At 45.7% G+C, this 27,857-nt stretch overlaps 1 protein-coding gene across 3 annotated transcripts; it reads left to right on the forward strand.

The window, feature by feature from the left end:
- LOC142412949 (3',5'-cyclic-AMP phosphodiesterase 4B) lies at positions 1-27,857 on the forward strand. Of its 3 annotated transcripts, none has more exons than XM_075508935.1 (10): positions 1-283; positions 15,656-15,749; positions 18,883-19,061; positions 19,638-19,736; positions 19,875-20,039; positions 20,454-20,553; positions 21,261-21,415; positions 21,512-21,634; positions 22,674-22,856; positions 25,794-27,857. In XM_075508935.1, exons 1-10 carry the CDS (start codon positions 56-58, stop codon positions 26,157-26,159), a joined length of 1,692 nt encoding a protein of 563 aa, XP_075365050.1. In that variant the 5' UTR covers positions 1-55; the 3' UTR covers positions 26,160-27,857. The 3 variants fall into 3 exon arrangements, with proteins under 3 accessions (XP_075365050.1, XP_075365051.1, XP_075365052.1); XM_075508936.1 differs by lacking the exon at positions 1-283 and adding an exon at positions 931-1,115; XM_075508937.1 differs by lacking the exon at positions 1-283 and adding an exon at positions 2,592-2,734.

A 27,857-nucleotide genomic window follows, 5' to 3' on the forward strand; every position in this document is an offset into this window, starting at 1 on the left:
CAGCGGCGGGCGGGGATTTGCTCGCCGGCAGCGAGGGGAGCGCAGCGGCGGCCGCATGATGAGGGAGCGGTGCGGCACCTCCGGCGGCGCTGGCGGCGGCTCGGGCGGCCCCGCCATGGAGAGGCTGCCGCCGCGCCAGCCCGACTACATGTCCGTCTGCCTCTTCGCAGAGGAGCCCTACCAGAAGTTGGCCATGGAGACGCTGGAGGAGCTCGACTGGTGCCTGGATCAGCTGGAGACCATCCAGACCTACCGCTCCGTCAGCGAGATGGCATCCAACAAGGTGAGCCGAGCGGCGGGGGGATGCGGAGCGGGGATGCGGGGCGGGGATGCGGAGCGGCGCGGGGCACGGCAGCGCCTGTACAGGAGAGCAAGTCCAAGTGAGTCCCGGGGAAGGAGGTGCGGGTTTCCCCCGCGGAGGCACGGCCAGAAAAGACGCGGTGGCGCGGCGGGAGGGCGCGGGGAGAGCGATCGTTACCGGCGGGCTCCGTTCTGAGAAGTAAAAGAGGTTTCGATTAGCGCCGGTCGCTTCGGAACCCACATTACCAGAAACGCCCGCAACTCAACAAATCATCACTTGGGAACTCAATTATCTTCATTGTTGTCTGTCCGTAATAATGGCAAACTCTAAACATTGTGGTACGTTATTTTATTGGTGTTTTGTCTTTCAGTAAGCGTTTAATTTTGTTTTTAATGGGGTGGGCTGGCTCGGCACCGCTTGCCAGCACACGGTGAGGGTGCGAAGTGAAGGGTTGTGCCTGGGAATGAGCTCCGAGAGGAGCTGCTCGCCCGCCTCCCGGCACCTTTTTTTTTTTTTTTTTTTTTAGTTTTTAACGCGCCGTGAGCGAAAGGGGAGTTTTGAGTTTTTCCGCGAGGAGTAAGGTGCTAAAATAAAGTAAGAAAAGTACGCTGTGCTAGAAGGGAGAGCGGAGAGTCCCGGCAGCATACTGAGAAGCAGCAGAGAGGAAGGAAGGCGAAACGCGACTCAACGCCCGGCTCCATGCGACGGTCGGCGGTTGATGTTCCTGCCCGTCCCGTGCTGCAGCCGGGCTCCCCAGCCCCCGTCCTGCCGAGCCGCAGCATGGCAGACGGATTTCGCTTCAGCATCTCCCCAGGTCAGGCCTTAATTTCCCGGGGTGGCTGCTGCTGGATGGGAGGCGCTCCCTCCCCCGGGGCCGGAGCCGCCTCCCCGCTCTGATCCCCGCCGCTGCCCGGGGCAGCGCTTGGCTGCCAGCGGAGCCTTCGCACCTCCGGGACAGCCTGGCTGCTCCCCATCCCCGTGCCTTGTTTTTTCAAGCGCGGTTTCTGCACCCAGCCTTTCCTGCGGTGTTGACAGCCGTGCCTTGTCCGATGGAGCGGGTCATACAGCCCCACCGGAGCTTGCTCGGTCCCTGGGACGGGGGCTGTGCCTGCTCCATCCATGCCTTTGGCCGGCTGCCGGGGTTAAACCCAGTCCCGAGTTGTGCTGCACGAACCCGATGTTATTATTTTTTTTTCCTAATTGGAAATTAATGAAATCAGAAATGCTGAATCATGAACTGATTTTATGGAAAAAGTTGAGCAAAAAAATCCCGTGTTATTTCAGCTTCCTCCTCTGTTAGTGATTACCACGATGTGCAGGGGCAAAGGAAGCAATAAAAGTTTTATGGACCGAGCTTTCAAGAAAGGAATAGTGGGTTTTTTTGAGTTGTGTTGAGGGAAGCCAGGGTGAAAGTTGAGAAAGGTTTCGGCTGCAGAGAAGGCTGCACCTCCGATGTGGACGCTGATGCCCTTCATTTTGAGATATTTTTTTTTTCGCTGAGTGCCAAATCTGGACTTGTGAAGGGGAAAAACTAAATTGCTTCTTGTAGTAATTAAAAGTTGTGATTCCTCTGTGTGCAAATGGCTTACAGCTGGGTCAAGCAAAAGGTTCCCGAAACCATTCTTTCATCACCAGTTTCTGAAATGTCTGCGTTTTTTGGTCAACTTCCAGTATCGCTTTTGTCTGTGAAAGAAAAGCATAAAATGGCCTCACACCTCGCTTTCCTTTCCTCATCAGCAGTAAATATTGACACAAATTAGTTTGGGGGTTTGTGGTTTTCGGGTTTTGGTGGCAGACCTACAATCTGCAGAGTGATCTCCTGCAGTGCGAGAAGCCGTTGGGTTGGAAACGTGCATCTTCAGGAGGAGGCTGCAACGGTCCTTAATTGGTCAGGTTTCTCCCTTACCCAAGTATCCCACTCAACCGCCTGCTCCGGTCAAAGGCATTTAAATTTGTCACCGGTAAATAGGCAAAACAGTCAGATGTTTTGAAAACAGGATGCTTGGCCTCCACATTATTAAAGAAAAACGGAAAGAGAAACAGTATAGATAGGAAGAAAGCAAATAGACTCAGCATGCTCCCAAGTGCAAGAGCAGTATAAACAGTGACCTATCTTCCTGACCTCCGCTCTCGCCGAGTTCCTGGCCCTGCGCCACCCAAGCCAAACTACGTCATTTGAGACTGATAGTAGGCATGGCACAGCTGTTGCAAGTGTGACTCGAATTTCCTGTCTCCTTCCTGACAGACGTAGTTTAGAAAATCCAGAGTTGCAACAACAGCAGGCAGAGAGAGAGAGGGAGGATCTCGGCATACGTGTGCGCAGGGTGATTCTCAGAAGTCCTGCACCAAAAAGGAATCGCTGGGGGGAAACGCCATGCAGGACGGCATCCTGGCTCTAAGCTGATGGTTTTCGGAAAACATCAGTTAAAACATGTGCGTATACTTTTTTAAGATGTGAGTTAATTACAGGAGAAGTGAGGAAATGAGCAGCTAATCTTACTCTGAGCTAAACGAGCCTGATTGCACTGACGACATGGTGAGCCAGGGGAGCACTGCCGCTTGCACAGTGGGACCCTACAGTCCTACGAGCAGGGATCGGACATAAAACTGGCAAAGAGGGGAACTGTTCCCCGGGTGTGCTGTCGTCAGCGTCCATGAGTCCTGTCGCGTTACCAGAGCAGTGCCTAATCTGCAAACCGGCCCGAGTCCTTTGCTGCTCCCGCTGCAAGCTTCTGTTAAAGAAAACTGACCGTGCACTGGTGCCCTTAACTTTCTAAATTAGAGAAAAAACTACCTGGAAAACTACCTGGTTGCAGGGAATGCAACCGACATGAAGGGAATTTATTTTCCTAACATTACGCTGATCTTTTGCTGTGAGCAGAGTATGGCACTGCAGCTTTGCAATGAAACAGAATTACCTGTAAAGCTCTGTAGGCACTCAGTGCTGCCTGCAGAAGCAGACCACACATACTTCCGTTATTGTAGCATATATATTCTTTTCTTCCTGCATTTATCACCCTGTGCGGCTTCCAGCTCAGGCAACTGCTCGCCTCAGAAGGATTTGTGAGTCATGGGCCTGCTGGTAAAGAGGGGGTATTTTCTCTCTTGGTGGCCACCCTTTAATGTTGCATGTGGCATTAGGCAGCTTTCTGCAGCCTCGCTTGTCCTGGAGCTTCCAGGCTTCTGCAGCCCAGCTTCCAGGCTGTCCTGGAAGCACAGGACCCTCTCAGCTCTATTACCTAATACAGCATTTGGGATCTGGGGGAGGACATGGTCAGTGCATCCCCCGAATCATAAAAAGGAGCAAGTATTTTTCCCAGATGAAATGCTGGTCTTGCCAGCTCCAAGTTTTTATGGGGCCGTAATATCATAGAAATGAGGGATGGAGAACATGTATTATTTCTCAAGAGCTACCTGCCTGTCCATGCAGGATACAGCCCAGATCACGCGTAAAATGGACGTATCTGAATGGACCAAAGCAGCACCTTTCCATCTCCCTAAATTAGACCGGTCTTATTTAGAGCTTTTTGCAGTCCATCGAGTAAGTAAATGGACAGATAATGTAATTTGTGGTCTGTGGGGATATTCTAATTTTGAGCAGGCAGAGGTGTTGTCATCAGGGTGCCTGCCTTGTGCTATTGCAACTTTTGAAACCCGCTTCTGTCCCCAGACTATTCCCTGGGGGACCCTTCCCTGCCAGCACTGCCCATGCAGCTACAAACACTGCAGAGTAAATCCTTAAACTCTCTTATTTCAGCTCTTAAAGACGTCTCCGTTACTAGCAAGTGCTGAATAACATGACTCAAATCTTGCCACCCAAGGCCGTTTTCAGCTGGCAGCTCGGGGCAGCAGCACGGCGGGGCTCTGCACTCCTATCTCGGTCGCTTGTGAGCCAGAAGCCACTAAGATAAACATCACTGATTTAATTTTGCTTGTATTTCAAAGGGCATTTCGGTCAGAAAAGAGGAGCAAGGCCGCACCTAGCTTTCAGGAGACAGTGGCTAAATAAACATCTGGACACCAATGTAAACTCCTGAGGTCTGTGGTGGAGGTCGAGCACGGCGCGGGGCCAAGTGCCAGCAGTGTATGTGCCGGGCTGCACAGCCTCCACGCTCGCTCGCCTGTCTTCTGCCAGTCCGTCAGCCCCGAATCTTGTCCTCTTTGTACGTGATGTTTCCCTTAAGTGGTGCTGAGCTGTTTAGTCTTTAGCTTGCTTTTGCTGTAACTTCCTTTGTTTAATATCCTTTAAAATAGCCGAGTGCTGCACAAAGAGAGGCTTGTTCGCTTGTGCAGCAGCCAGCGAAACAAAGAGACTTCCACGTCTCCTGTTTTTACAAGCCGGGATGAATCACTGAACTCTGCACGCGGTTCCCCAGCCGCATGCCGGTATTCCCCTCGCCTGGGGACTCGCCTTATGGAAACGGGGATCTGCGACCGAGCACCTGGGAGAGCTCTCCGGAGTGTGGCGGGCCGGTCAGAGCAGCCCCTGGCATTGCTCCTCCGTGGTCCCTGCAGAGCCGGTCCCTACAGAACCCTAACGCACGCTGCGTGCTGCGCAGCCGTTAACTGTTTCTTAGACGTACAGCTGCTGTCTGCAGAGCAGGACACTAGGGGATCATTGTGCTTGATGAACACTGCGGTAGGAGCTGTTTATACCTGAGGGTGGGAATATTCACTCCATCTTTGTTTTCTCTGATGGCATTTTGTTTGTGTTGAGGACATCCTTGTTCTAGAGGACAGGGCACTGTATTTCTTAAGGCAAAGCTGCGTGTGATGCAGGACCCAGGTTTTTTAACAGCGACACTTGGGAGTGGTGAACATGAGGTTCCAGTGAAGCCTGCTGGGTGAGGGGAGCCAGCTCTGGATGGTGGCTCTGCCCCAGCCTGTGAAACCCTTCAAAGCTCCTCATGGATGTTCAAGACTTGGGAAGCTGGGTCCAAGTAGTCTCCTGTGTATCAGTTCTCATCACTATCATAAATGGACTTTTAGGGTAGCTGTCTCTGTATCCATTTGAGCTGTCTCTGTATCCTTGCTCTTTGGCCACTAAAATAAATCATTCTGATTATGTCAAATATGTCATAAGAGTGGGGTGGAATAGTGGGGCTATATGTGGGCTTATTTAACAATCTAATAGTTTGGTCTTGCAAGCCCCGGTTTCCAGATATCTTAGTTAAACTGATCCGAATATTAAAAAAATGAAATATTGGAAAGCTGCACCATTGTCTTTGTAAAGTGCCAGTACAGTGTCAGGAGCCAGTGCCACTGTTCGAGATACCCTCCTAGAGCAGAGTGACTTTGAGTGGCAGATGCTTTCTCATTCTCAGAGACTGTTGCAGTAAACAAGTGGGAAGAGCCCATACGAGGGAGATCCCATGGCCACGCACCGTACGTGCTGCTGGTGCACGTCTAGATAGCCACAGCAGAGATGAGGACTTAGGGGTTTGAATTTTGGTTCAAATCCATCTTCCCAGGAGTCTTTCTGGGGAGCTGCCGTCCTCCAGGACACGGCAGTCCCCAGGACCTTCTAGCATGTCCTTTAAACATTTCTGCTTGTATTTGGATGTGATGGGTCGTAAAGTTCTGCATTCTCAGACTTTTATGTTATAACACATTAGGGTGGGGCTTAAATAAATAATAGCTCAAAGGCAGGTTCAAAATGAATCATGATCTGAGGGCAGGACTGGAGGGTGACTAACTGTTCAGAGCAGTGACCTCTCTGGAAGTGAAGTGAGGATACTTGAGACGCATGAAATCTCAGAGGAGAAGCATCACTTAGGATGAGGGTGAGCTGTGAAGGATTTCAAAGTAGGATTTAATCCTCGGAGCAGTCCTAATCCTGACCCTGATTTTGTGGACCAGGCCAGTTTCCACAGCCTGACTCCAAACTCCTCGTTTTTTACGCAGTTGCAGAGCAACTTCTTTCGGTGGGGCAGCTGGTGATCAAAATATTTGCACTAAGTGAAACTTAATTGAAAGATGTTGTGTTATCAAAGCCAGAACATGTTGTGGAGATGTATTGGTTTGAAGGCTCATCCGTCAGAGCTCTCAGAGGAAGAGATTCCTCTGATTAAAGCCTTTGCTCTGTGTTCAAAGCAAACAAACGAGAAGTGCCTCACCTTGCTGCTGGTGTAGCACAGCTGGGCAAACGCTACATAAAAATTATTCTGCAAATCATTTGCCTATCTCTATGTAAGAAGGATTTTTCATTGAAATATATTTACATTAATTAGTGTATTCCTTATGGTTTTGGTGCTTACATTAGGTTCATTTTCATTTTGGCAGGAACAACTGCCACGTTTTTTTGGAGGGGGATACTGTATTGTAGAGCTACACTGACTTCTTCCACAGGACTTACTCTTTATCCTGTGTTTTCTGAAGCAGACAGACTTCTGTTGATTAAAAGTTGCCAGAGTTTTTCTCATTATGGGCATCTTGGAAAAGTAATCTCGGCACAAAGTTATTTGACTTTTCCAAAGCCTGTTCTCCTACTCAGGTAAAACCCCAGCTGGATTTGCCTAAATGATGACTGCAGAGCCTGACTCAAATTTAAATTAAATTTAAATTGCTGCTTCATACGATTAACAAAATCCCATGTTTAATTGCATTGCTCTCTTGTTAAATGACAAATGCTCTCCCCTCTCAGTTGTTTTGTTTTTTTCTGAAGATTGAGAATATAATCCAGGCATATTTCATCCGAATGTCCAGCATCTCCTCACAGCTCACCCCCAAGCCCTGCAGGAGTAGGGATGCCTCTGCCTGCTCCCTGCCTGCCCTGGCAGGGACGAGCGGCTGGGGAGGCTCTCTGGTTTGTGGGCACTCTTTACGTAGTCGTTTGACTTCCTTTGGCACTCGAGGCTTCATCAGTGTGGTTTGCATGGGTGTGACTGACAGAAGATTTTGGTCTGAGATCTGCAGCCTTCTGGAGCACTATCTGCTCTCGAGGCCACAGATGTTGTCAGCTGCATCAGGTCTTTAATCAACTTTCTGTCAACAAACAAGCTGCTGTAGGTTTTAATTTTGCTGTTGCTTCCTAGCCTTCAGCTTGGGCTGGTACTCGTCGTCTCTTCTTCCTGATATTCCTTTTGCGGTTAACACGATGAACATTTTTCCACCTGGTAAAACTCTATAAAAATGATTTTGCAGAACAAGTGTTTTTGCTTGTTTCTGGTTTGATTGACTCACCTCTTGTTCGAGTGAAGAATAAAAGCAGCACTGGGATGAAAAACTGGTATGAATGCTCACCGCGCTGCACACAGCTGCTCTGGGAAAGGTGGTGCTAGAGTTACCCCTTGCCTGTAGCTTGCATTTTCTGTGGTCCTTTCTCCTTACAGTGCAATTTGTTTTATGTTATAAAATGCACTTTTCAGTGATGGAGAGAGAGCAGTTCCTGGGGGACTGCTGCTGAGCTTCTTTCTGATCGAGAGCTCTTGCGGTTTTGTCAGGTGAAGGGTTTTGGTGCCCGGCATTTTTTTGCTGCTTACTGGTGAGGAAGTTAATACAAAATATAATAAACTGACATGTAAGACTCCAGATACAGTTGCATGTATTAATTGGCTAGAAGAGACCTGCTCTTAAATATAGCAAGAACATGTTGGATGAAGGAGAAACCGACCTGAGCCTCTTACAAAGGAACCCAAAGCTTCAGTTCAAGCTGCAGACTGGGCCATACCCCACTGCCATGGTTTTTCCATCCGAGGAGCCCCACGATATGTGCTTTGTCACACCATGCAGCATGAAATCTTAAACTCTCTCAGTCGTGGTATTGTACGTCAATCCAAACAAATGTAAGTCTAAACCAAGGGCTGTTGGGTACCAAACACAACGGTGTCGGATATAGTGAGACTTGAACTCATCGGCAATAGATGCTGCAGGACTGCCCCGATCGAGGAGGTGGTAAGCAGATTTGGCCCTGCAGGGTATGGCAGGCATTTTCTCCCTGTGCCAACGAAAACTCAGACGGGCACACCTTATAAACACATGACACATTCATTTTCAGGAAAGTAAACGGGGTGGTTTCTCCATGACCCAGCATCGGGTGGACAGGGTTTTTTTTTCTGCCTTACTAGTTCCCAGCAAGTGAGTAACGTGCCCCGAGCCTGCTTTTAAATAAGGAAATTCAGTATCGTTTCTAAGCAGTGCTAATTCACAGTGCTTTCCTTGGGCAGGATCCTATAGGGAGTTTTTCCTTTCCGGCATTTTAATGCAATTTGCATATTTCGAGTCTCATTTATCTGGAAATGAGCTGGAGTTGTACCGGTGATAACACTCCTGCTTCAGGTTCCACTTCCTCACTTTTTAAGCCCCATGTTGCGTAAATACGTCCCACCCAAGGGAGGTTCTGCTGCTTTCAGAAATGCTAAACTTCACGGGTAAAATCTGAATATTGTTCTGTCTACATCAGATATATGTTATTGCTTTCATGAGCAGCCACATGCTGATTTATGGCAACATGCTATTTATTTATCAACATTTACATTGTGGATTTTAAAATTATTCTAATAACATAAGGCCAACAAGTTGGTCATGATGTTACTCCTTTAAAGTCTTCCTTTGAACATATATATAAATCAACTCTCCTTTGATGTGAAATTGGAGATTTCATAACCGTGTGTTTACTTTTTGGTTTAAAAAATAAGCTGAAGGGAAAACAAAAAAAAAACCAAAACCCAAATAGTACTTTGTATCTCATTAAAAATAGTTTCTAGTGCATTAGAAACTATATTGTTTTAGGAAACAAGAACTAGAAAGAGTTGCAAAAGCATTTGATTTTTTTAATGACTGATAGTTGACTGCAACCATTCCACTTTTCTCCAGGCGCTGAAATACGTCTGAAAACTTTCGTCTTTAGTACTGATTAGTGTGAAATGGGCTCATTTTTTCTTCAAACATTTAAATGCACCTTCCCATCATCCTTCATGTGAGTGCTTAAAAAGGAAAATCGATAGAAATTACGAAGTAACAAGGACAGCTGCAAATTTGTTTGACACAGTCCTTTCTGTAAGTGATGTAACATCAGGAAAGCAGAGATAAAGGATCGGGTGACTGCTCCTATAAATCAAAGAATTTTAACTCTTTTGACTTGCAAACATTTTAAGAAAACAACAAATGAAATTCCCCAGCCCTGCAAAATCAGCAGGTTTTCCAAATGTACTTTGGGGAAAAAACAGAGTAATGAAAAATTGCCTTCGGAGAGTTACAGGGTGCTCGTGTGCCAGAGATCTGCTTCCCTGCCCGTCTCAGGAGCGAGCAGGGGGTGTCCAGGTCTGGTACCGACCGCTGTCCGGGGGCACCCGGGGTCGCACCCTGCGAGCCTCGCTCTGCCTGTGCTCAGGCAAAATCCTGACTGTGGGAGCTTTGTCTGCTTAAGGGTTAGGTGTCTGTGCAATACAGGAACGAGGTATCCGTGTCAGGAAGAGAGGGCTAGGTATTTACAAATATTTCGTCCAGCTTCTCAAACACAGGCAATGAGATTAATCTCATCTTTTTAAAAATCTGCAGTAGCGCGTGAGCGTCACATCCATTCCCTTCGAGCGACCAGAGGTCCAGACAAAAGCATTACGCATTTGCTGTTTGACCTGGTTGCTGTATACACGCATGAGTAATTTCCCCTCCTGCGTGTAAATAATTTCCAGCTGGACTGTCGTTCCCGCTTCGTCACACGGGCAGGTGAGTGTCAGCTCTCCCCCGCTCCTGGTGCTGGGAGTCCAATTATTCCCAGGAGAAGAGCTGTTGAAATGAATGGAGTTACACCAAAGTTTAATTGCGCCTCTGGAACTGAAGTGATTTACCTGGGCGATTAAGCTGAGAAGGATTCAGCCCAGCTGCCTTTGCGTGGAAATCAAAGGCGAAAGTAACTCTTGTGCCACAAATCCTTTTGTTCTAAGGATTTTTAGGAGTGGTGGAAGAGCAAGGGATGTAATGCTTGCGTCAGAAGGGTGGGTCGCCGGGAACAGAGTTTATAAACGTTTTTACACACTGGAGATCTACACCGAGATTCCTCCATCAAAGTGCGGGGTGGGACTCCACTCTCCCTAGGTACTAGGGGCTGGAGCCCCACAGCATCTTAGCAGCTCTTTTATCTTGAAATTGCCCTCAGCTCCTGCAAATGACTAAAACTTTTTTAAGCAGCCTCTTTGCATAAGGACTCTTGGCCTCAGGGAACCCCAGCTGGTATAAATCGACTTCAAAGGATTTACATCAGCAGCAGATACATCCTCCTGTCTTTATTCTCCCTGTAAAGCACCAGGAACACCTCTGATGCCCTACTCCAAAGGGGAATAGGAACAGGAATAACAACAGGACTATCACCAGAGCCGGTGTGGGGCTGGAAAGGCCAAGAACTGTGTGTGCCTCTGTGTGGCTCTCCCTAACCTTCCTAGGAAAGGAAGTTGTTTCTTCCATAAAGAGATGGATTCCCATAAAGCTGGGATTTTCCCCACTGAAGCACCAGGGAGATTTCCCACATGTGGCTGGATGCTGCCCTGGACTCCACCGCGTATCACACGCGGTGGCCTCGGAGCCAGTGCGCTCCTGGCGTGCTTGGGCTTTATAATCTGGCAAATCCTGTCATAAATTAGGCCAAATTTTCTTCCTCTGCACAAAAATGAAGGCAAGCAAGCTTCGCCTGCAGAGCATTTGGTGAGGATGGGGTGAAGGACCAGCTGCCGAGTGGTTGAAGGAGCTGCCACGCACTTGGTGCCGATGCCACCGCCCTCCCGCGCGCCCGCAGAGGCCCCCATGGTCGTGTCCTTGCAGAGCCTTGTGCTGGGGCCAGCGCTCAGCCCCGCGCTGCAGCTGAAGAAGTAAAAGCAAATAGTGCAACTGCCGGTGCAGAGAAAACCTGAGCAGCGAGGGTGCGGTGTGGGCAGCCAAGAGGGGAACTGTGAGTGAAGTTTCCCAACGGTAATCAAGGAAATTAGCACACGCACGCACGACTGGAAAGCTGGAAAGAAACGGTGATTCCCTCTACCAGAGAATACATGAAAAAGGGTCACTGCTGGTAATCAAAGAATGATTCAATTTCTGGGAGACTTAATTTGGTTCAGATGACTTCTGCAGTTACTTCAGAGCACGCAAAACAGGAAAACTCTACGCGATGGCGATGGCTTTTTCTCACACAACCCTCCAGATGGTTTTAGACCTCTGTGACTTGCTGGGAAGGTCAGCTGTACCGCCATGTGTATTTGGTTATTAAAAATTGCAGTTGGGGCTTCATCTTATTTATGTTATCTGCACTCTTTTCATCAGCTGAATGTGTTAATTGCATGGTCCTGTGATGGGAGGTTGGGGTAGAGAGAAGGGAGCCCCAAGCCCGTTTCCTGATTTTGCTTCTTTTTAAGGGAAAAACCCCTCGAGTCAGGGTGGGCCATCCCCTCCTGTGTGCATCCTCGTGTGTGCGCGCGCGTATTCTTACGTGTGCCTCAGTTCCCATCTGTGCAGCGAGGTTATCGGTGCTTATTTCCTTTGTAAAAGGCACCGAGATGATTATTAATTATGAAAATAACAGCACAAGTCCACATGTTGCTGATAGGCATTATCGTAATTGCCGAGCTGAGGGCCATGCTGCGCTCATGCACGAGCTCTTTAAAGCAGCAACACTTCTGTTTGCTTAATGGCAGAGCAGTTGGTATTTTCTCATTGCTAGCGTGCAATCTGTTTGTTTTACCCTTTGCTGTCAAATCGATTTAACGAAGGGATCGTTACAGAGGTTTGCACATGACATCAGTCATTGATCTGTGCAGAGAGGCAGCAACGTGCTTTCTCCCCGCGGGCGCCGCAGGCAAATGGCAAAGCAGTTCAGAGGAAGCAGTGTCGCTCCAGAGCATCCTGACATCAAGGGAAGCTCCGGAAAAATCCCAGATACTCCCCCACGAGCAGTGAAGACATGGTGATTACCGAGTGCACCATCAGCGTGCCTCGCTCCGTGCTGAACTGTGTTGTTTTTAAAAGGGTATGGTGTTAAGTAAATCCTGCTTAGGTGCCAGCATCATTCAGATAGTAAATTGCAATAAACTTTGTAAAGCATGTGGGTATTCTCAGAGCACTGTGGGTGTCTCGGCTGGGTTTGGCACCAACAGTCCTTTCAGCAGGGCTGTAATACTGCTGTCTGCATTTATAAAAGGTTGCTGATTAAAAGTCTGGAAAAGTGAGCAAGATTAAGGCTGTCGGAGGAGATGAAGAGGACAGATTTCTGGTTAAAGATCAGATATGAGAATCCCAAGGTCTTTTATCTGTCCTCATCTCTGCTGCAGATGGCTTGGGTGACCTTGTGGAGGCCATTTAATTGCTTTGTGCCTCTGTGAAAAGGTAGCAGCTACCCTTTGTACTTTATGAAGCCAGTTGTGAGGTAAAGGCATTTTTTTCAAATGTTTGTCCACCACTTTTGTCCACCACAAATGTTTGTCTGAAAGGGGCGATTGTATAGAAAATCCGACTGATTCAACGTTGCTTAAAAGTCGCTTGCGTGATCATCTGATTATGGTGTTCTCCTTGTAAAGATAAAGGCCTCGATCCAGAGAAATGTTTCAGCACGTGCTTCGCTGTAAGTCTGTGGGAGTGCGCGCATGTTGGTGGTTGGTGCTTGTGACCGGCGAAAATACATCACCATGAGGAATGATAGGGTCAGAGCTCTGCTCTCCTCCCATGGGCTTTCTCTTACTTGGTTTTCATTCTTGCTGCCACTCCTTCTCCATCACTAAGGTTTCTCTTAGGAGTTTCAAAAAGGCTTTTGTCCCTCTTGGTTGCCACGAAGTTTAGTGGAGACCCCATGAGCCGAAGCCCTTGCCTGTGCCCCAGTGCTGTGGGATGCCCTCCTGGGCAGCCGGCATCCTTCACATCCCGCTCCCGCCCGTATCCCATGAGACGGCATCCCTCACATCCCGCTCCTGCCGGTATCCCATAAGACAGTGTTTAAACTGGCTGAGTAACCCAGAAGGTGACGCTGTGTGACATTCACACTGGCAGGGCGAGGCAGGTTGCTGCAAGAGAAGACAGCAGAGATGGTGGTGGCAGAGTCCGAGCAGATAGCACTCCATCTTGGATCTGCGCAGATAGCCACATGGTAAAAGGGAGGTGGCATCAGCTTTCCACCTCTGATAATCATGAATTTAAGGAGAGAAGAAGGTGGGTTCACCACTTCATTTGCTCTATGTGGTTCTTACGGCCGAAAGGCTGAGCGGGAGTCCCATCTGGACGGTGCTGAGCAGCGGCCGGAGCCGCGCCTGGCCAGCGAGGCGTGATTTTCGTGGTGCTCAGTGCTGGTCCGGCAGCCTGGGCAAGCGGGGAGCTGCGGGCTCTGCGTGGGCCGTGTGCAGGTTCTGCATCTCCTGCCCGTCAGCTCTTGCAGCGGGGGCCGCGGGCGCGATGCAGCACAGGCTGTCCCCCCTGCCCTGCGTGTCCCACAGCACAGCTCGTGACGTCACGCCGAGCGAGGCTGATAACCTTTAATCAAGGCAGTCGGAGAAAGGAAATAATTTTAGACCAAAGATTGCACTTTTATTTTAGGAATCCTGGCCGCTGTCGTGCGGCGTATTACAGCCAGCAATCACCAAGGACGTCCTAAAGCGGTATGAGTGCTGCACATCAGCGGTGGTTCCTTGCTGTGATCTGCATCGCATACACAGTACAGTGTGCTTTGCTTTTGATTTGATGCTAAAAGGACAGCTACAGCTTCCTAATAAAGTGATTGCATTTCAGTTTTAAGTAAAAATTAAAGTAATGATTAAATCTTGAAATTTGGATGGTGAATATATTCTTGTAAGAAAGAATTTATGAAAATCTTATATTGTGATTGCAGACCGACAGTACAGATTTAAGGTTATTATTAGTTTATACCTTTTACCTGAAAAATATTTCCAGTTTGTAAAGGTACATTTTGCTACACTGCTACATTTTGCCCTTTACCATGTAGGGGGAAAAAATTTATGATCACACCAAAAATGTGAAAAATTACGCTCTTAAAAATCTATACGTGAATACTTGCTTTGAAATCCTCAGTCTCTGTAATGAAGAGGGTTAAAAAAAGGCAGAAATGGAGAAGAGACTACTGCCTACTTTGGACTTATTCAAATATGCACAGAGCTTCCTCCATTTTAATCTTCCTTATAAAAAGATGGCTGTGTTACCAAAGCTGGCAACCCCTCAGAAACCAGCATCATTTTTTTGTCGTACAGTTCAGCTGAGCAAGGCTACTGTGGAGTGGGGACCCCCTTCAGCCAACTAAGCAACCAGGACGATTCATAATTCATAAGTGCTTCCAGCCATCCAGCTGAATACATTTGGATTAGTTCTCGTTTCTTCGTGCAATCCCTGATTTCATTATTCTCTCCTGCGAGCAAATACACCCACGTTCAGCCCTCTGCAAAGATGCGATGCCAAGCTTGGCTTTGTCTGGGATTAGCAACTGCTGGGCTTTGGGGGATCTCTGGCTTCGATGAACGCTGATTTTTTTTATTGACTGGGGAAGGGGGGTGTCCGTGTGCCCGACGAGCTCTCCTGTCTGACCGGTGATTTCTCCGTGAGGATTTGTGGACGGTGGCGTGGAGTTTTCCAAAATGCCTGAAGCAAACTATTTATTATCTGTGTCTTGGGGTTATATTAAGGTGGGTTTGAATCCTGAAGGATTATAAATTACTGCTTTTTTTGTGCTGTATTGCTTGGACAAAACCTCTGTAAGGAAAACATGCTTTTTAAATGGTTATTTATGTGTACTGTATGGCAAGAGATAAACATATGTGTGTACTGTGCATGCGGCGTACATGTATGTACATTTTTTTTTCCCCTTGGGGAATTCACTGTTGCGGGATAAAATGATGCAGCAATGAAAATGTGTGATTAGAAAATTAGGAGGATCATAGCATGTATATCTGGGTGGACAAATGCTTGAATCCTACATTTTACTGTAATGATGCAAGCAGATCTTCAGATTTATGGCATATTTCTCCTCTGTTCTGTTCTGAACATATGCAATTGTCTTTTACTTGCATAATTCAAAATGGAGCAAACTCACAAAATTCAGAACAAAAGGATGTGGCATTTAAAACCAATACAAGCATTTGATCTTTCAGAGAGATTACCTGAAACGTTATCCTCTCATTTGTTACAGTAAAAACTAGTATGCATCTTTGGAGGAAATTAATTTTGTAGTTTAGTGTACTGAAAAGAAATATCTAGTCATGATGATGCTGAACAGTATCTAAATGAAACCATATGTCGCTGACTCTGTTCCAAATACCTCCAGCATTTTGCTTTTAACATCTTGTCTGTGGACTTGCTTGCGATACAGTTAGAGCTGCATTAATGTGCAAAAGCATTCAGAAAAATGCCATCTTTGTGTATGTGCTCTTCCCCTCCCAGTTCAAGAGGATGCTGAACCGGGAGCTGACACACCTCTCCGAGATGAGCCGCTCTGGCAACCAGGTGTCCGAGTACATTTCCAACACTTTCCTGGGTAAGGCATCGCATCCCAAGCTTTCGGGTGACTCAAAGATAACGATTAATGGCAGCCTAATGCCCACCAGTCGGTGCTTGTGCCCTGTTTTCCTCTGGGGCAGAGCATTATTTAAATGTTTTGATTTTTCACTTTCAAAATGGATATGGGGAGGAAAATAATACAGTGTTTGAATAAGTCTATCCACAGAAGAATTCCTGCTGCAAATGAAAAGATTTTTCTGTTCACGTTGAACTAAGTTATTGGTAGCTGCGTTACGCAATATTTGATTTTTGTGCTGACCTTACGGAAAGGACAAAGTCACACAAGCCCAACTGCACACTCTCATCTTTGCAGCTACTGCCTCTTACAGCTGCATCGTCACCCTTCAGAAACAGGGGTTCAGACAAGTAGGTTCAGCCCAAACATTTTATATGTTACTTTGCGTGTATTTGCTCATTTTGCACTGGAAGTCAGAATAAAGAGTAAAGAGAGTATTTTGCATTTCATTAGTTTTGTTGGAGCTCATAAGACTACTGACAGGAATTAATCCTCTGTGTTCACAAAATATATTTGTTATGAAAAATAGAATTTTCTGTGTTTTCAAGCAGCTTAGAATTTGTGACCATTTGCATATAAAACGAAGCTTAGCACAGGACCCTCATATACATATCTCTGAGTCCAACAGCTTCAGATGCTGAGTGTATGTGGGATGCCGGAGCTCATGTGGGACTCATGCCCTGCGGTTCAGATGGCCCAGAACGCATTCACTGTATGACAAACAATTATTTCCATTAAGGGATTTTAAAGTGATTTCAAAAGCCAGTTGCAACTGGAACTACTGCGTGCATTTAGGACACATCACATCATTAATAATCCATGTAAGTCTGTAGCTGCTTTGTGGGAATCCATTGGCCCTGTCTTATCGCTCAGCTTAATCATGACATCCAGAACATGAATTAATACAGGGAACAGAAGCAAGAGTGCCTAGCTGCCAGCCAGCAGGCCACTTCTTCAGCTGGAGAGCCTGGAGCGTACACAGCGCGCCGGGGAGCATGACCACCATGGCATTTCCAGGGAGTTTGTTGTTTATCAGCTCTTGCCAGTAGGCACATGTCTCTGGAGCAGGATGTGCTGCAGCAGAAATACCCAGTGTGGCTTGATACTGTGGACCTAATATAAAACTAATAAACCACACGTACACTCAGGTTAGTGGAGTCTGTATCTCAGCAGGGGCTAATTAGCTGAAGCCGCTGCTGGTGCTAATGGGGCTGTATTATTCCCCCTACTCAGGCTGGGTCAGGTAACTGCATTTCCCTTTGCAGGTCTTGACAATGGTCTCGTTCATTCCTATTCTGCTGCTTCCCACATATTCTGTAACGGTGACGTCCTCGCCGTTTTGTGGCAGTATGAGGGCCGCTCAACCACTTAGGGCCGTGTTAATGCTGAGTGGTGCAGGCTCTCCAGATTGGGCCAGATTGCAACTTGATTGCTCCTATTAAAAAGAAATGAGTAGAGCTTTTAAAAGGATCTTAAAGCTTTTTTAGGAAGTCATGCTGTTACATTTTTATGAATTACTTTTTCCCCCCTAAAACTTGATTTAAAATGAAATGAACACACAAAATAACAGGAGTCTACAACTGAGGAAGTTAAACAAACAAACAAAAGAAATATGTGGATAGGCCATTCATTTATTTCCAAACAGTGTTTGTTAGATGGGGATAACTTACAGATATTAAAACCAGATCACGTTACTTCATTTAGTCTCTTGACTTTATTAAATGAGCTGAGGAAGGCACCAAGAAGTGATGTCCTCTGCAGAGGGACCAGTCCTGCAGTCACCATTTGGTCAGTGAGAGCAAGGACGCTAGCTTTAGATCCGTATGAAGGACAAAGATGAAAAACAGTGGTTTTATCGTTGGCCACATCACGTAAACGGGGAAGATCACGATGGCTGTTCAGCACATGCCCTTTCCTAAGGGGCCAGGGGTGTTGCTGCTGCCACCACCGTGGGGACGTGATTTAACAAATTATAGAGATTTCTGTTCAAGAATGTCCATTTTACGCTGCCTTAGTGTTAGTCATTGCTAAGGAGATTATGTAGAGGAAAGTCCTTCTGTTGTTCAACAGAAACACACAAGGGAAACACCCATTGATGTCAGCTTGACTGTTGCTGTGAATAATGGCTTCCTTCTTAATTGCAGTGTTGCAGACACGCTGGTAGTTCTTATTTCAGAGGGTTTTAATTAAGCCGAGGCAAAAGTAACTAATGCCTAGATGCCTGGTCCCTCCAGAGGTCCTCAGAGACGCAAAGGTGCAACACGATTATAGTAGCCTTTTCTAAAAGTTCATGAAAAAATGGTTAGTATGAAAGTAATGAGCCACTGTATCTCCATTTTAATGCAGCAAATAAATCAGTTGTAAAGGCAGTAAGTAGCATATGTGGATAGGTGTATTTATTAAACACATCTCCACAGCCAAGTTTGTGCCCCACTAGGTGCTTACTTAACGTGCACTGATATTGTTACTATCTCTGAGCATGACAATAGAAATATGGCCTGCGCATTATTCTATACATATTTGTAAAGGACAAACCTTTAATAAATCAGTGACACCAATTTGTTATTAGGTTGGTGTTAAGAGCAGGGGGTATTGGAGATAGGTTTGGCCCTAATAAGTATCAGCAGAGTGAATGTGAAAATATATGCTTATGTACTTTATTGAGGAAAAATGTGTTGTTTGAATATATATTTTATTTTCCTGAAAATAGGCAATAAAAATTAATTGAGATCTAGCCATAAGCAGAAGCTGGTGCCCTTCAGGCATGGAGAGCCAGCTCCTGGACACGTGCTGTGTCCCCAAGCAATGCAGCTTGAAAATGGCTACGACAAAAGCAGCCTGGTGCTTCATGTCCCAGCAGGGCTGAGCGGGAAGGTTCAGTCTCGCAGAAGGCAAACAGAGGTTATGTGGCTGTTCGGCTTTGATTTTGGTTCAGTTTGGTCCCAAAATTAGAGAAGGCTCCCAGTAGAAACACATGGGTTTGAACTGGTGTGCAGAGCCAGTTAATCAGCAAAGCTAAGGGTTGATTTTGGGGGGTGTGATGGGTGCTCACAGTGCAAACGATGTTGACTCATTCCACCTTTATTTGTTACAGACAAGCAGAATGATGTGGAGATTCCTTCTCCCACTCAGAAAGACAGAGAGAAGAAGAAAAAACAGCAGCTCATGACACAGATCAGTGGAGTGAAAAAATTAATGCATAGTTCAAGCTTAAATAACACCAGCATTTCACGATTTGGTGTGAAAACAGAAAAGGAAGACCATCTGGCCAAGGTATGACAGATTCTTGCAGTTCTGGGAGAATCGGTATTATCTGGCAGCCGGGGGTGGATGGGCTGGATGGACTGCCCCCCCTTGTAAAACTGGAATCGGTATCCCTGAAGTGATATGGCCATTACAAATGCTGGAATTAATGGTGCCAGGCCCTAACAGCACATTCTATGTTCATAAATTCCTTGAAAATATCACTAAAATAATTTTTAAAAAGTGATGAAGGCTGAGGAGAGCAATTATCAAACACAGGATCGTATAACAACGCTATGTCCAGCAGACTGGCTATGGGGCCTTTGTCCCTATCAGGGCATTTCTTCTTGCTGCCTGGAAACACACATCACAAATAATTCCCCTGCCACACAGAGAAATGTCTTCACCTTGTACAAGTGCTTTGGCATCAGCCCTTCACAGTTACTCTGTGTTCGTGTACTTTATTCAGTACGCGTGTTCATGCACTTATGTAATTACCATAATGAAGACTGAACTTTTGGAAAATGCAGAAGATGTGGTGCAAGTGATAAATGCAGAATTGTCTTGAAAAATATTGTAACCATTCTCTTTTTGTCCTTTCTAAAGGAACTGGAAGATCTGAATAAGTGGGGTCTCAACATATTTAATGTTGCAAGGTATTCCCACAACAGGCCGCTCACCTGCATTATGTACGCTATATTTCAGGTTCGTGATTTTCTGATCAAATTTGCTGTTCTTTTACAACACCATTTCGGTTTCTAATTGCTTTCTGTTTTGTTGCCTTCTACAGTATGACATCCTTATTTGATACATGCATGTATGCTTGTACCGTTTATTATACAGGAGCGAGATCTACTAAAAACATTCAAGATCTCATCAGACACTTTTGTAACGTACATGATGACGCTAGAAGACCACTACCATTCGGACGTAGCTTACCACAACAGCCTCCATGCTGCTGATGTTGCCCAGTCCACGCATGTTCTGCTCTCTACCCCTGCGCTGGATGTGAGTTACCTAGTTTGAACTAAGTGCTTTGTGCTGGGCAGTCGTCGTGTCTAAAGGTGGGATTAGGTGCTTAAAAGCACCACATTGCCTATGTGAACATAGGAGAAAAACCTTAAGCTGAGTCAATCACCAGCAGCACTCAGACTTGCAAAAAGCAGTGGACTGCGTGCTCTTCTGAGGGCTCAATTTACTGCCAGAGAAATCACCATTAAGAAATTTCAGCAGCAGCTTTGCCTGGAATCTCGGTTTCATCTTAAAGAGCACATGCTGCTTGTAGACCTTTCTTCTAAGTAAATGTCTTGTCCTCAGAAAACTAATTTAAAAAGCACAATTTGTTTCTCTAAATCAGCCTCCCAAACTGTTAAGAGATAATACATAAGGACTTCTCTGACAAATTCCTTTTTTCCTTCCTAGGCCGTCTTCACTGATTTGGAAATCCTTGCTGCAATTTTTGCAGCTGCAATTCATGATGTGGATCACCCCGGGGTCTCAAATCAATTTCTTATTAATACAAGTGAGTTTTGTTTCAAATACAATAATAATTTCATCTGCAAACTTGGAAGCTAATGGACATGCATTTTCCATTACAGCGAGGTCACAAATTATGACTTTCAGACTGCATTGCTTTCTCAAAATACTGTGCAGTAAACTAGTTAGATATTTTGAAATAAAGCAGTAATTAGAATGAAATTCCTAACAAAGGAAGCTATTGTAGTGCAATTTGCAAAGTGCCCTTGAATCTTGTGGATATTACTACTTGCTAACGCATAATAATTCTTCCAGTCCTGAGTGCAAATTTTATCATTAATATAAGATAAATAATGCTATTGCTATTGACAACGATAAAGCTAAATATTGTGGTTTATATTGTGTTCTGCAACAGGCTAAGCATGTATCTTGATTCCAAAATATGAGTATTGTTCTTTTTTGGAAAGTGCATTTGCAGCATTCATGCTTTCTGTTGTCAGTGATTCTGAAGCCCGTAACTAAGTCAACTGAGTACTATTTTGTTCATCAGAACCGAGCAAAGGGCTGTTTATATTATATACATATGTGCTCGGATGAGAAAACTGCATGCTCTTGGCACACATGAAGCAAAAAAAGAAAACTTTTCCCGATTTATTGCATACAGATAAACATTTCAGTACCCAGGACAAACGTTTGCTCTTTGAAATCACACATTTCACATGCTGGAGTCACATATTTATGTTGCTTTGCTAGATTCCGAACTAGCTCTGATGTACAATGACGAATCTGTCTTGGAGAACCACCATCTCGCTGTGGGTTTCAAACTGCTTCAAGAGGAGCACTGTGACATCTTCCAGAACCTGACCAAGAAACAGCGTCAGACGCTCAGGAAGATGGTGATCGACATGGTATGAACTATGCGCACCCTGCTCCTCTTCTTAAACAAAAAACTGGCTTCTTTGTATGGTTGCCCGTACTGAGATTGTGTTTTCACTTCTGTAAAGGTATTGGCGACAGATATGTCCAAGCATATGAGTCTGTTAGCTGATCTGAAGACTATGGTGGAAACTAAGAAAGTGACCAGTTCAGGAGTCCTCCTTCTGGACAACTACACAGACAGAATACAGGTACGAGAGCCGAGTTTCCTCAATTTTGTGTATTTTGTTCAGGATTGAAGGAACCATGCTCCTGTTTTTACGGTGGCTTTTAAATGGACCATATATGGAAGCTACTGACCTAAATTTTCAGCAACCATTTTCTTCTGGTCTGCACCACAAAGAGGTACAAGGTGGCCCCATACCTTTTCGGTAAAGGGGATTATGTTTTTAACACTTAGAGCATGGAACTGCAAACATGCATATTCTTCGGAGGTGAATCTATAAGGCTGGGCTTTTGAGGGCTCCTGAATTTCCTTGCTGCTTTCTCCTGTGTGTTCCTCCTGTTGAAAAAGTATAGCAAGATTGCTCTAGCATCGCGAGATTGCAAGAATTTAATTTGTAACTCCATACCTGAAGCAGCTCTCACACTGAGCTGAAATTAGTGATGTACACTCTGTTCCCTACATAGTCTAATCCTTGATTTACAGAAATGACAAAGCAGTACTGGAACGGGGTTACGTAGTTAGTAGGACAAGATACGTCCTGATCCTCCCTCCACTTTGACGGCCAGCTTCTTAAGAACAGACTGATGGGAAAACTCTCCTTACGTTTTTATTTAAGACTGCTGATGTTAAAACAGGTCACTCCGTTGCTGTCTAAATCCTTGCAGCCACAGTTAGTCAGGCACATTTTTTGTGTGTGTGTAAGGGATATTACTCATTTAATAAAGTAGGAGCATTTAACCATCTGAGAGCATGGAAATAGATTTTGAATGGTGGAAAGCACCTGCATTCAAAAACAAACCTATATGATGTAATGAACATTGCCACAACTGCACCCTGTGTAAGTATCGAGTTGTCTGAAAAACATACAGCACGTTTTACTTTTGAAGCGGACCGTAGCAGCTAGTCTCGTATACGGAGATGTTACGATGTTAATATTTTTATAGGCTGTTGCATAATCGAAGAGTCTTGTGGTTAAATGTTCTGAATTAAGCAAGCAGATACAGCTTGAAACCGTCCTCTTTTTCCATTTCATTTTATGAGTTTTCTGATTAATGTAATTGCAGGTTCTCCGAAATATGGTACATTGTGCGGACTTGAGTAATCCCACAAAGTCTCTGGAGCTGTACCGGCAGTGGACGGACAGGATCATGGAGGAGTTCTTCCAGCAGGGAGACAAAGAGCGAGAAAGAGGAATGGAAATCAGCCCAATGTGCGACAAACACACAGCGTCAGTGGAAAAATCACAGGTAATTGGCTGCGAGCCGCATTTTTGTACTGCCTAAGCTTGTATTTTTAAAGCGGAGACAAAATTCATCTGCTTTCTCTAGCACAATTAGGCAAACAGCCAACTATTCAGAGGGTTGGTTCTGATTGACCCTGACATCCAGCTGTGCCTGAAGCCCGTATAGACTGGCGAGGCTGTTCAGGCTCCTTTACGTACCCCTTGGCGTCTCCTCATTTCCAAATGCGCGTTCATCTTGCCCTGTTTGCGTCCCAGTTTCCAGAGTGAGTTCGTTTCCTTTCGTTCCCCACGCCTGAAAAGTGCAATTCTGATCTCCCCTTCTGCCAGGTCTCTTCTGTCTTCACACCCTCCAGCCTCCTTAATTAGCACCTCCTAAACCTACTGATGTCGTACCCCGTCTTAGACATTTATAGCAATGTCAGCCCCATTGAACTGCGGGGTTAGGAGCTTCTCCCAGCTGAGATCCGTTTCAGGACACTGGAAAAGTCTGGATGTCAGTCGTTATTCAGCCTCATGCAGAACAGTTTTGTAGTGCATGATCTGGCCGTTTAAGTTAGAGGTCTGATGGAGCTGCCGTGTGCCGGGCGCAGTCAAAGAAATATTTATTTATGTCAATACAAACCTTAAAAGGAGCTGGATATGTCTTGTTTTTTGAGATTTAACTGGCTCATCCCTAGTTCTGATTCATAGATTAAACGATTTCAAGGTCAAATTTTGTTCTGACCCGCGTAGCACAGGCTGTAAAATTTCACCCGGTTAGTCTGTAACGAAGCCGGTAATTTATGTTTGCCTAAACATATTCCAATCTTTATATAATGGTGTCTTGGTTGTTGTTTTTAAATGACTCGAGCAAGTCATCATTGAGGTTTTTCAGCTTGAATAAGTAACAAAATTGATGATAATTATTTCCAAATGTCCTCTAGGGCTAAGCCAAGTGGTTTCAAAATTATTCACTCAACCGCATGGTGATTTTGTTGGAAAAATCTGTCTTATTTCTTAACCTAACAAGAAATGAATCCTTTGGCCAGGCTTGGCCAGGAAATGCCCATGTGCTCCGCATGTGAGCTCCAATTAATTTTTTGTTTCACATATGCACTTCCACAGAGGTTTCAAAATGGCATTTTTGCTATGTAAAAAGAACAGGAATTGCACAAAATGGCTACCATGGAAATCCCAACTAGTGGCAAAGGAGAAAGGGAGGTGGCGTGTCTGTTCTGGAGTGAAACAAGGAACTGACGGGAAAATAGTATGCAAGTATCTCAAAGCTGTAGATGGTACATCTTGACATCAAAATGTTTTAAGATCAGTGCTCGGCCATCTGGCCAGCTATTCTGTGATTTGGGATGTTTGTTTAAAGAAACAATGACCTGGCTACGAAGTGACCGATCTCTAGCCATTGATGCTGTATAGCCCTTGAGCGTTTTGGGTGGTGGCGAAGCCATTAGCTAACCATACAGAATTTTTTTTCACTTTAAAAGTGCTCCGGAACATGTGCTGCAGGAAATTTTCATCACCTTTTTGTTTAAGCTGCCTCAACAGTATGTTACAATTGAATGTTAACGGTTCTATTGACATCCTGTTGTGTCTGAAGGAGGCATGTGTGATTTCCAAAGCAAACATCTGCACGTTGAGTCTGGCCCCTTTGAGAGCCATTTTCCTGCTGCACAGAAATGTTGTCCAGCGGAGCGAGGAGAGAAGTGACACATTCTGCCAAGACGGAAGAATTTCAATCCTCTTTATGGCCATTCAGTTTTCTCCATCCTGGACGTATGTCCTCTTAGTCAGACAATTGAAAAATGATTTAGCTCAGAGCTTACGCGCCAACCGGCGGAAGGACTGACGGGCTCGGCCACAACCCTCACTCTTTCCACCGCTGGCACGTCATTCCATGGGAGTCGGGCAACAGCGGTCTATCCGCCTTCGCGCGGGAGGAGTATTTCTTGAGATGAGCTGACCTGCTTTCGGCACTCTTTCCAAAACAAATTGAAAGGAAAGGAAATCTCTACCAGGGCTGGCTCCGCAGAGAAACACGGTGGCTGCTTTGGCAGAGGAGAGGAGAAATGCTGAAATGTTTAAAGATGCAGAACCGTGAAACAGTTCAGAATAGGTACAAACTACACACCATAGTAAAATACACCTAAAGGTCAAACTTCAGTCCATAAACGCAGTGGCATTCGGCGTTAGGTCGGCTGCTCGCCCTGGGAGCACTGGCGTTTTCACAGCCGCCAGCCACATCGATACCCCGGGGTAACGGCAGAGCTGCCATAAATGCACCAGCCTTGTTCGCAGTCACCAGGGAATCCTATCTGAGAGACAGCAAACTTTCTCAATGCTTAGGGTAAAGGCAGTGATCGTTAGACATTTTAAGTCTTAAAATGTCGTAAAGTGTCGTAAAGACATTTTAGAAACGTCCCTGTGCATTAACAGCTGGTAGGAGGCATCCCTCGGTGGGATGTTCTGTCTCCAGAGCGATGGCTTTACCCCGACGTCTGCAGGGCAGGAGTTGATCAGGAAGTTGATCAGCAAGGAGTTGATCAGCAAGGAGTTGATCAGCAGGAGTTTTGATCAGCAAGGAGTTGATCAGCAGGAGTTGATCAGCAAGTCAGGAAGGGACATCTACAGGGATATTTAAAATCACGCATGCAGCCAGGGATGGGATTGGCAGCTCCGTCGCTGAGTTTCCAGGTGGCTCATGCTTTTAGTTAAACTTCCCTCCAAGGTTTGCTTTTGGCCAAGATGTCAACCTAGTCCAACGTTGTAGGTGCAGCTTTGAGTATCAGATGGTTATGTCTGCAATTAGACTGTGTTGGTTTGGGGGCTTGCTCCGAGGCGGGTATTTTGCTCGTAAACATCATGTATTAACAGCATTTGAGCTTTTTAGACACCCATCTGCTCATAGCCATTCCCTTCCCCTAAGCGTGCACGTTCCTGTGTTTCTCAGGTGGGATTCATTGACTACATCGTCCATCCGCTCTGGGAGACGTGGGCTGACCTGGTGCAGCCCGATGCCCAGGACATCCTGGACACGCTGGAGGACAACAGGAACTGGTACCAGAGCATGATACCTCAGAGCCCGTCTCCTCCACTGGAGGAGCGGGGCAGGGACTGTCAGAGCCTGATGGAGAAGTTCCAGTTTGAACTGACGCTGGAGGAGGAGGATTCGGATGGACCAGAGAAGGACGGCGAGAGCATCGGCTACTTCAGCAATACAAAGACACTCTGCGTGGCCGACCCGGGGGAGGAGGATTCACAGAGGGAGGCGAACATAGAAATTGTGACAGAAGATACGTCTCCTGTCGACACATAATGTCCTGTACCTGTGTGTGTGGATTTTAAACACTTAATGAGCATGCAAGCAGTCTCACGGACTAGCCTGCAGCCTGGGTCTGAGGCCTGTGTCTAACATTGGCTGAAAGATCTTCCCAGCTACTTGAGATTGGAGTCAGGGTTAAAGATCGTGTAGTGAATGATTGCTCAGGAAATTAACAGGTGATTTACATTGTGGTTTAAGCCTTGTCAGCTAAGAGCATCGTGTTGTCCTGGAGCTGGCTTGGGTCGTGACTGAAGAGTAAATGACACACAACTGAGAGATTTTATACTGTTAGTTTTGGAATTTATACCAGTTAGACTGATAGAAACTACTGATTAATAACTCTCCATATAAAACCTGTCCACCTGACCACCTGTCCGCAGACCTGTGTGCCTTCTTTGTAAACACTTTCATGTCTTTTCAAGAGTCTATTAATCAAATACATGGAGTTTAGTATAAAAAGCGACACAAAGTGTTTCAAAATTGACGGATACTTTTTTGATTCTTCCTGTTACAAGAAGCAGTCTTCCTTTTTTCATGGGCAATACCTGTCACTTTATTGCAGTTAATCACTTTTACGGACTAAATAGAAGGGAAACCCTCTGTTTTGCATTACTGCACCTTTAATCGTCTTCTTAATACCCCAGGCGACCCGTTTAAAGTCACTTCATGCCATCGTGCACCATCGCTGTTCACTTGCTAGGAATAACAGTATTTTTTCCTCAACGGGGTTTTGTTTTTGTCGTGCGCAGGATAGAGGGTAGTTTGGTTCCATGGCACAGCGCAGTACATATATAAGTAAGCGTGATAAGGCAGCGTGTGATGCGCGTTCCCCCTCGGCAGCTCCTTGGCTCAGTGGAAGTTGCACGCTCGGATATTTGTGTTTCTCTCGCCTATCGTTCACGTTTCCTAGGTTTAGGTCCACCGTCCTCCTCCTGCACTGCCTTGAGCTCTAACACCTCCATTACTGTTTATAACAGTGTATTTATTACGTAATGTATATACTGTAATGTTTTGTAAGTTATTAATTTATATGGATTAACATTGCCTGTCGGCGGCGATGTTAATTGTGTAGAAAACTCGGAATAAGAGTTGCCTTTTTTTCTTGTAACCTTTTGTATTGCATAAAATACAAGAACCTGAACATAGCTGAAGAGACAGACGCAACCCAGGAAGGGCATTCGGGTGGCAGCTGCCCGCGGGGGGTTCGTCTTCACGGCGAGCTGGGGGGGACACCGGACCCCAGGGCAGCGGGCGAGCGGTTGGAAGTGCTGAAAACCTAGAGGGGGGAACCGAAAAAAGAAACCCCCGCGAACGGGCCGGCTTTTAAATGTCACGTTCCGATTTCTGAACAACCCAATGTGAATTTCTATGACAAAAATGTGAACTGATGTAATAATTGTGCTGTGAAACTTCTTCTGACAAAGCTTGTCCGGCATCGTGAGCGGCGTCAATCTCAGTTTGTAAAATATGTTTCAAGCTTTTGGTCCAACTTGTGACTAACTAGTTAATGAAAATAGCACAGTTGTGCATGATCAATGGGTTTGTATGTCTGTTGAACACTGCATTGTTCCAGGTGGTTATTTTATTGTTTCCAAAAGTTTCACACAATGTATGTTATAGTATTATATATTGTGTTCAGATGCATTCTTAAGAGATTTTTATATGAAGTGAATAAATGAAAGCATGACCCTG

Source organism: Mycteria americana, chromosome 7 (assembly GCF_035582795.1).
Source record: "Mycteria americana isolate JAX WOST 10 ecotype Jacksonville Zoo and Gardens chromosome 7, USCA_MyAme_1.0, whole genome shotgun sequence".
NCBI lineage: Eukaryota > Metazoa > Chordata > Aves > Ciconiiformes > Ciconiidae > Mycteria > Mycteria americana.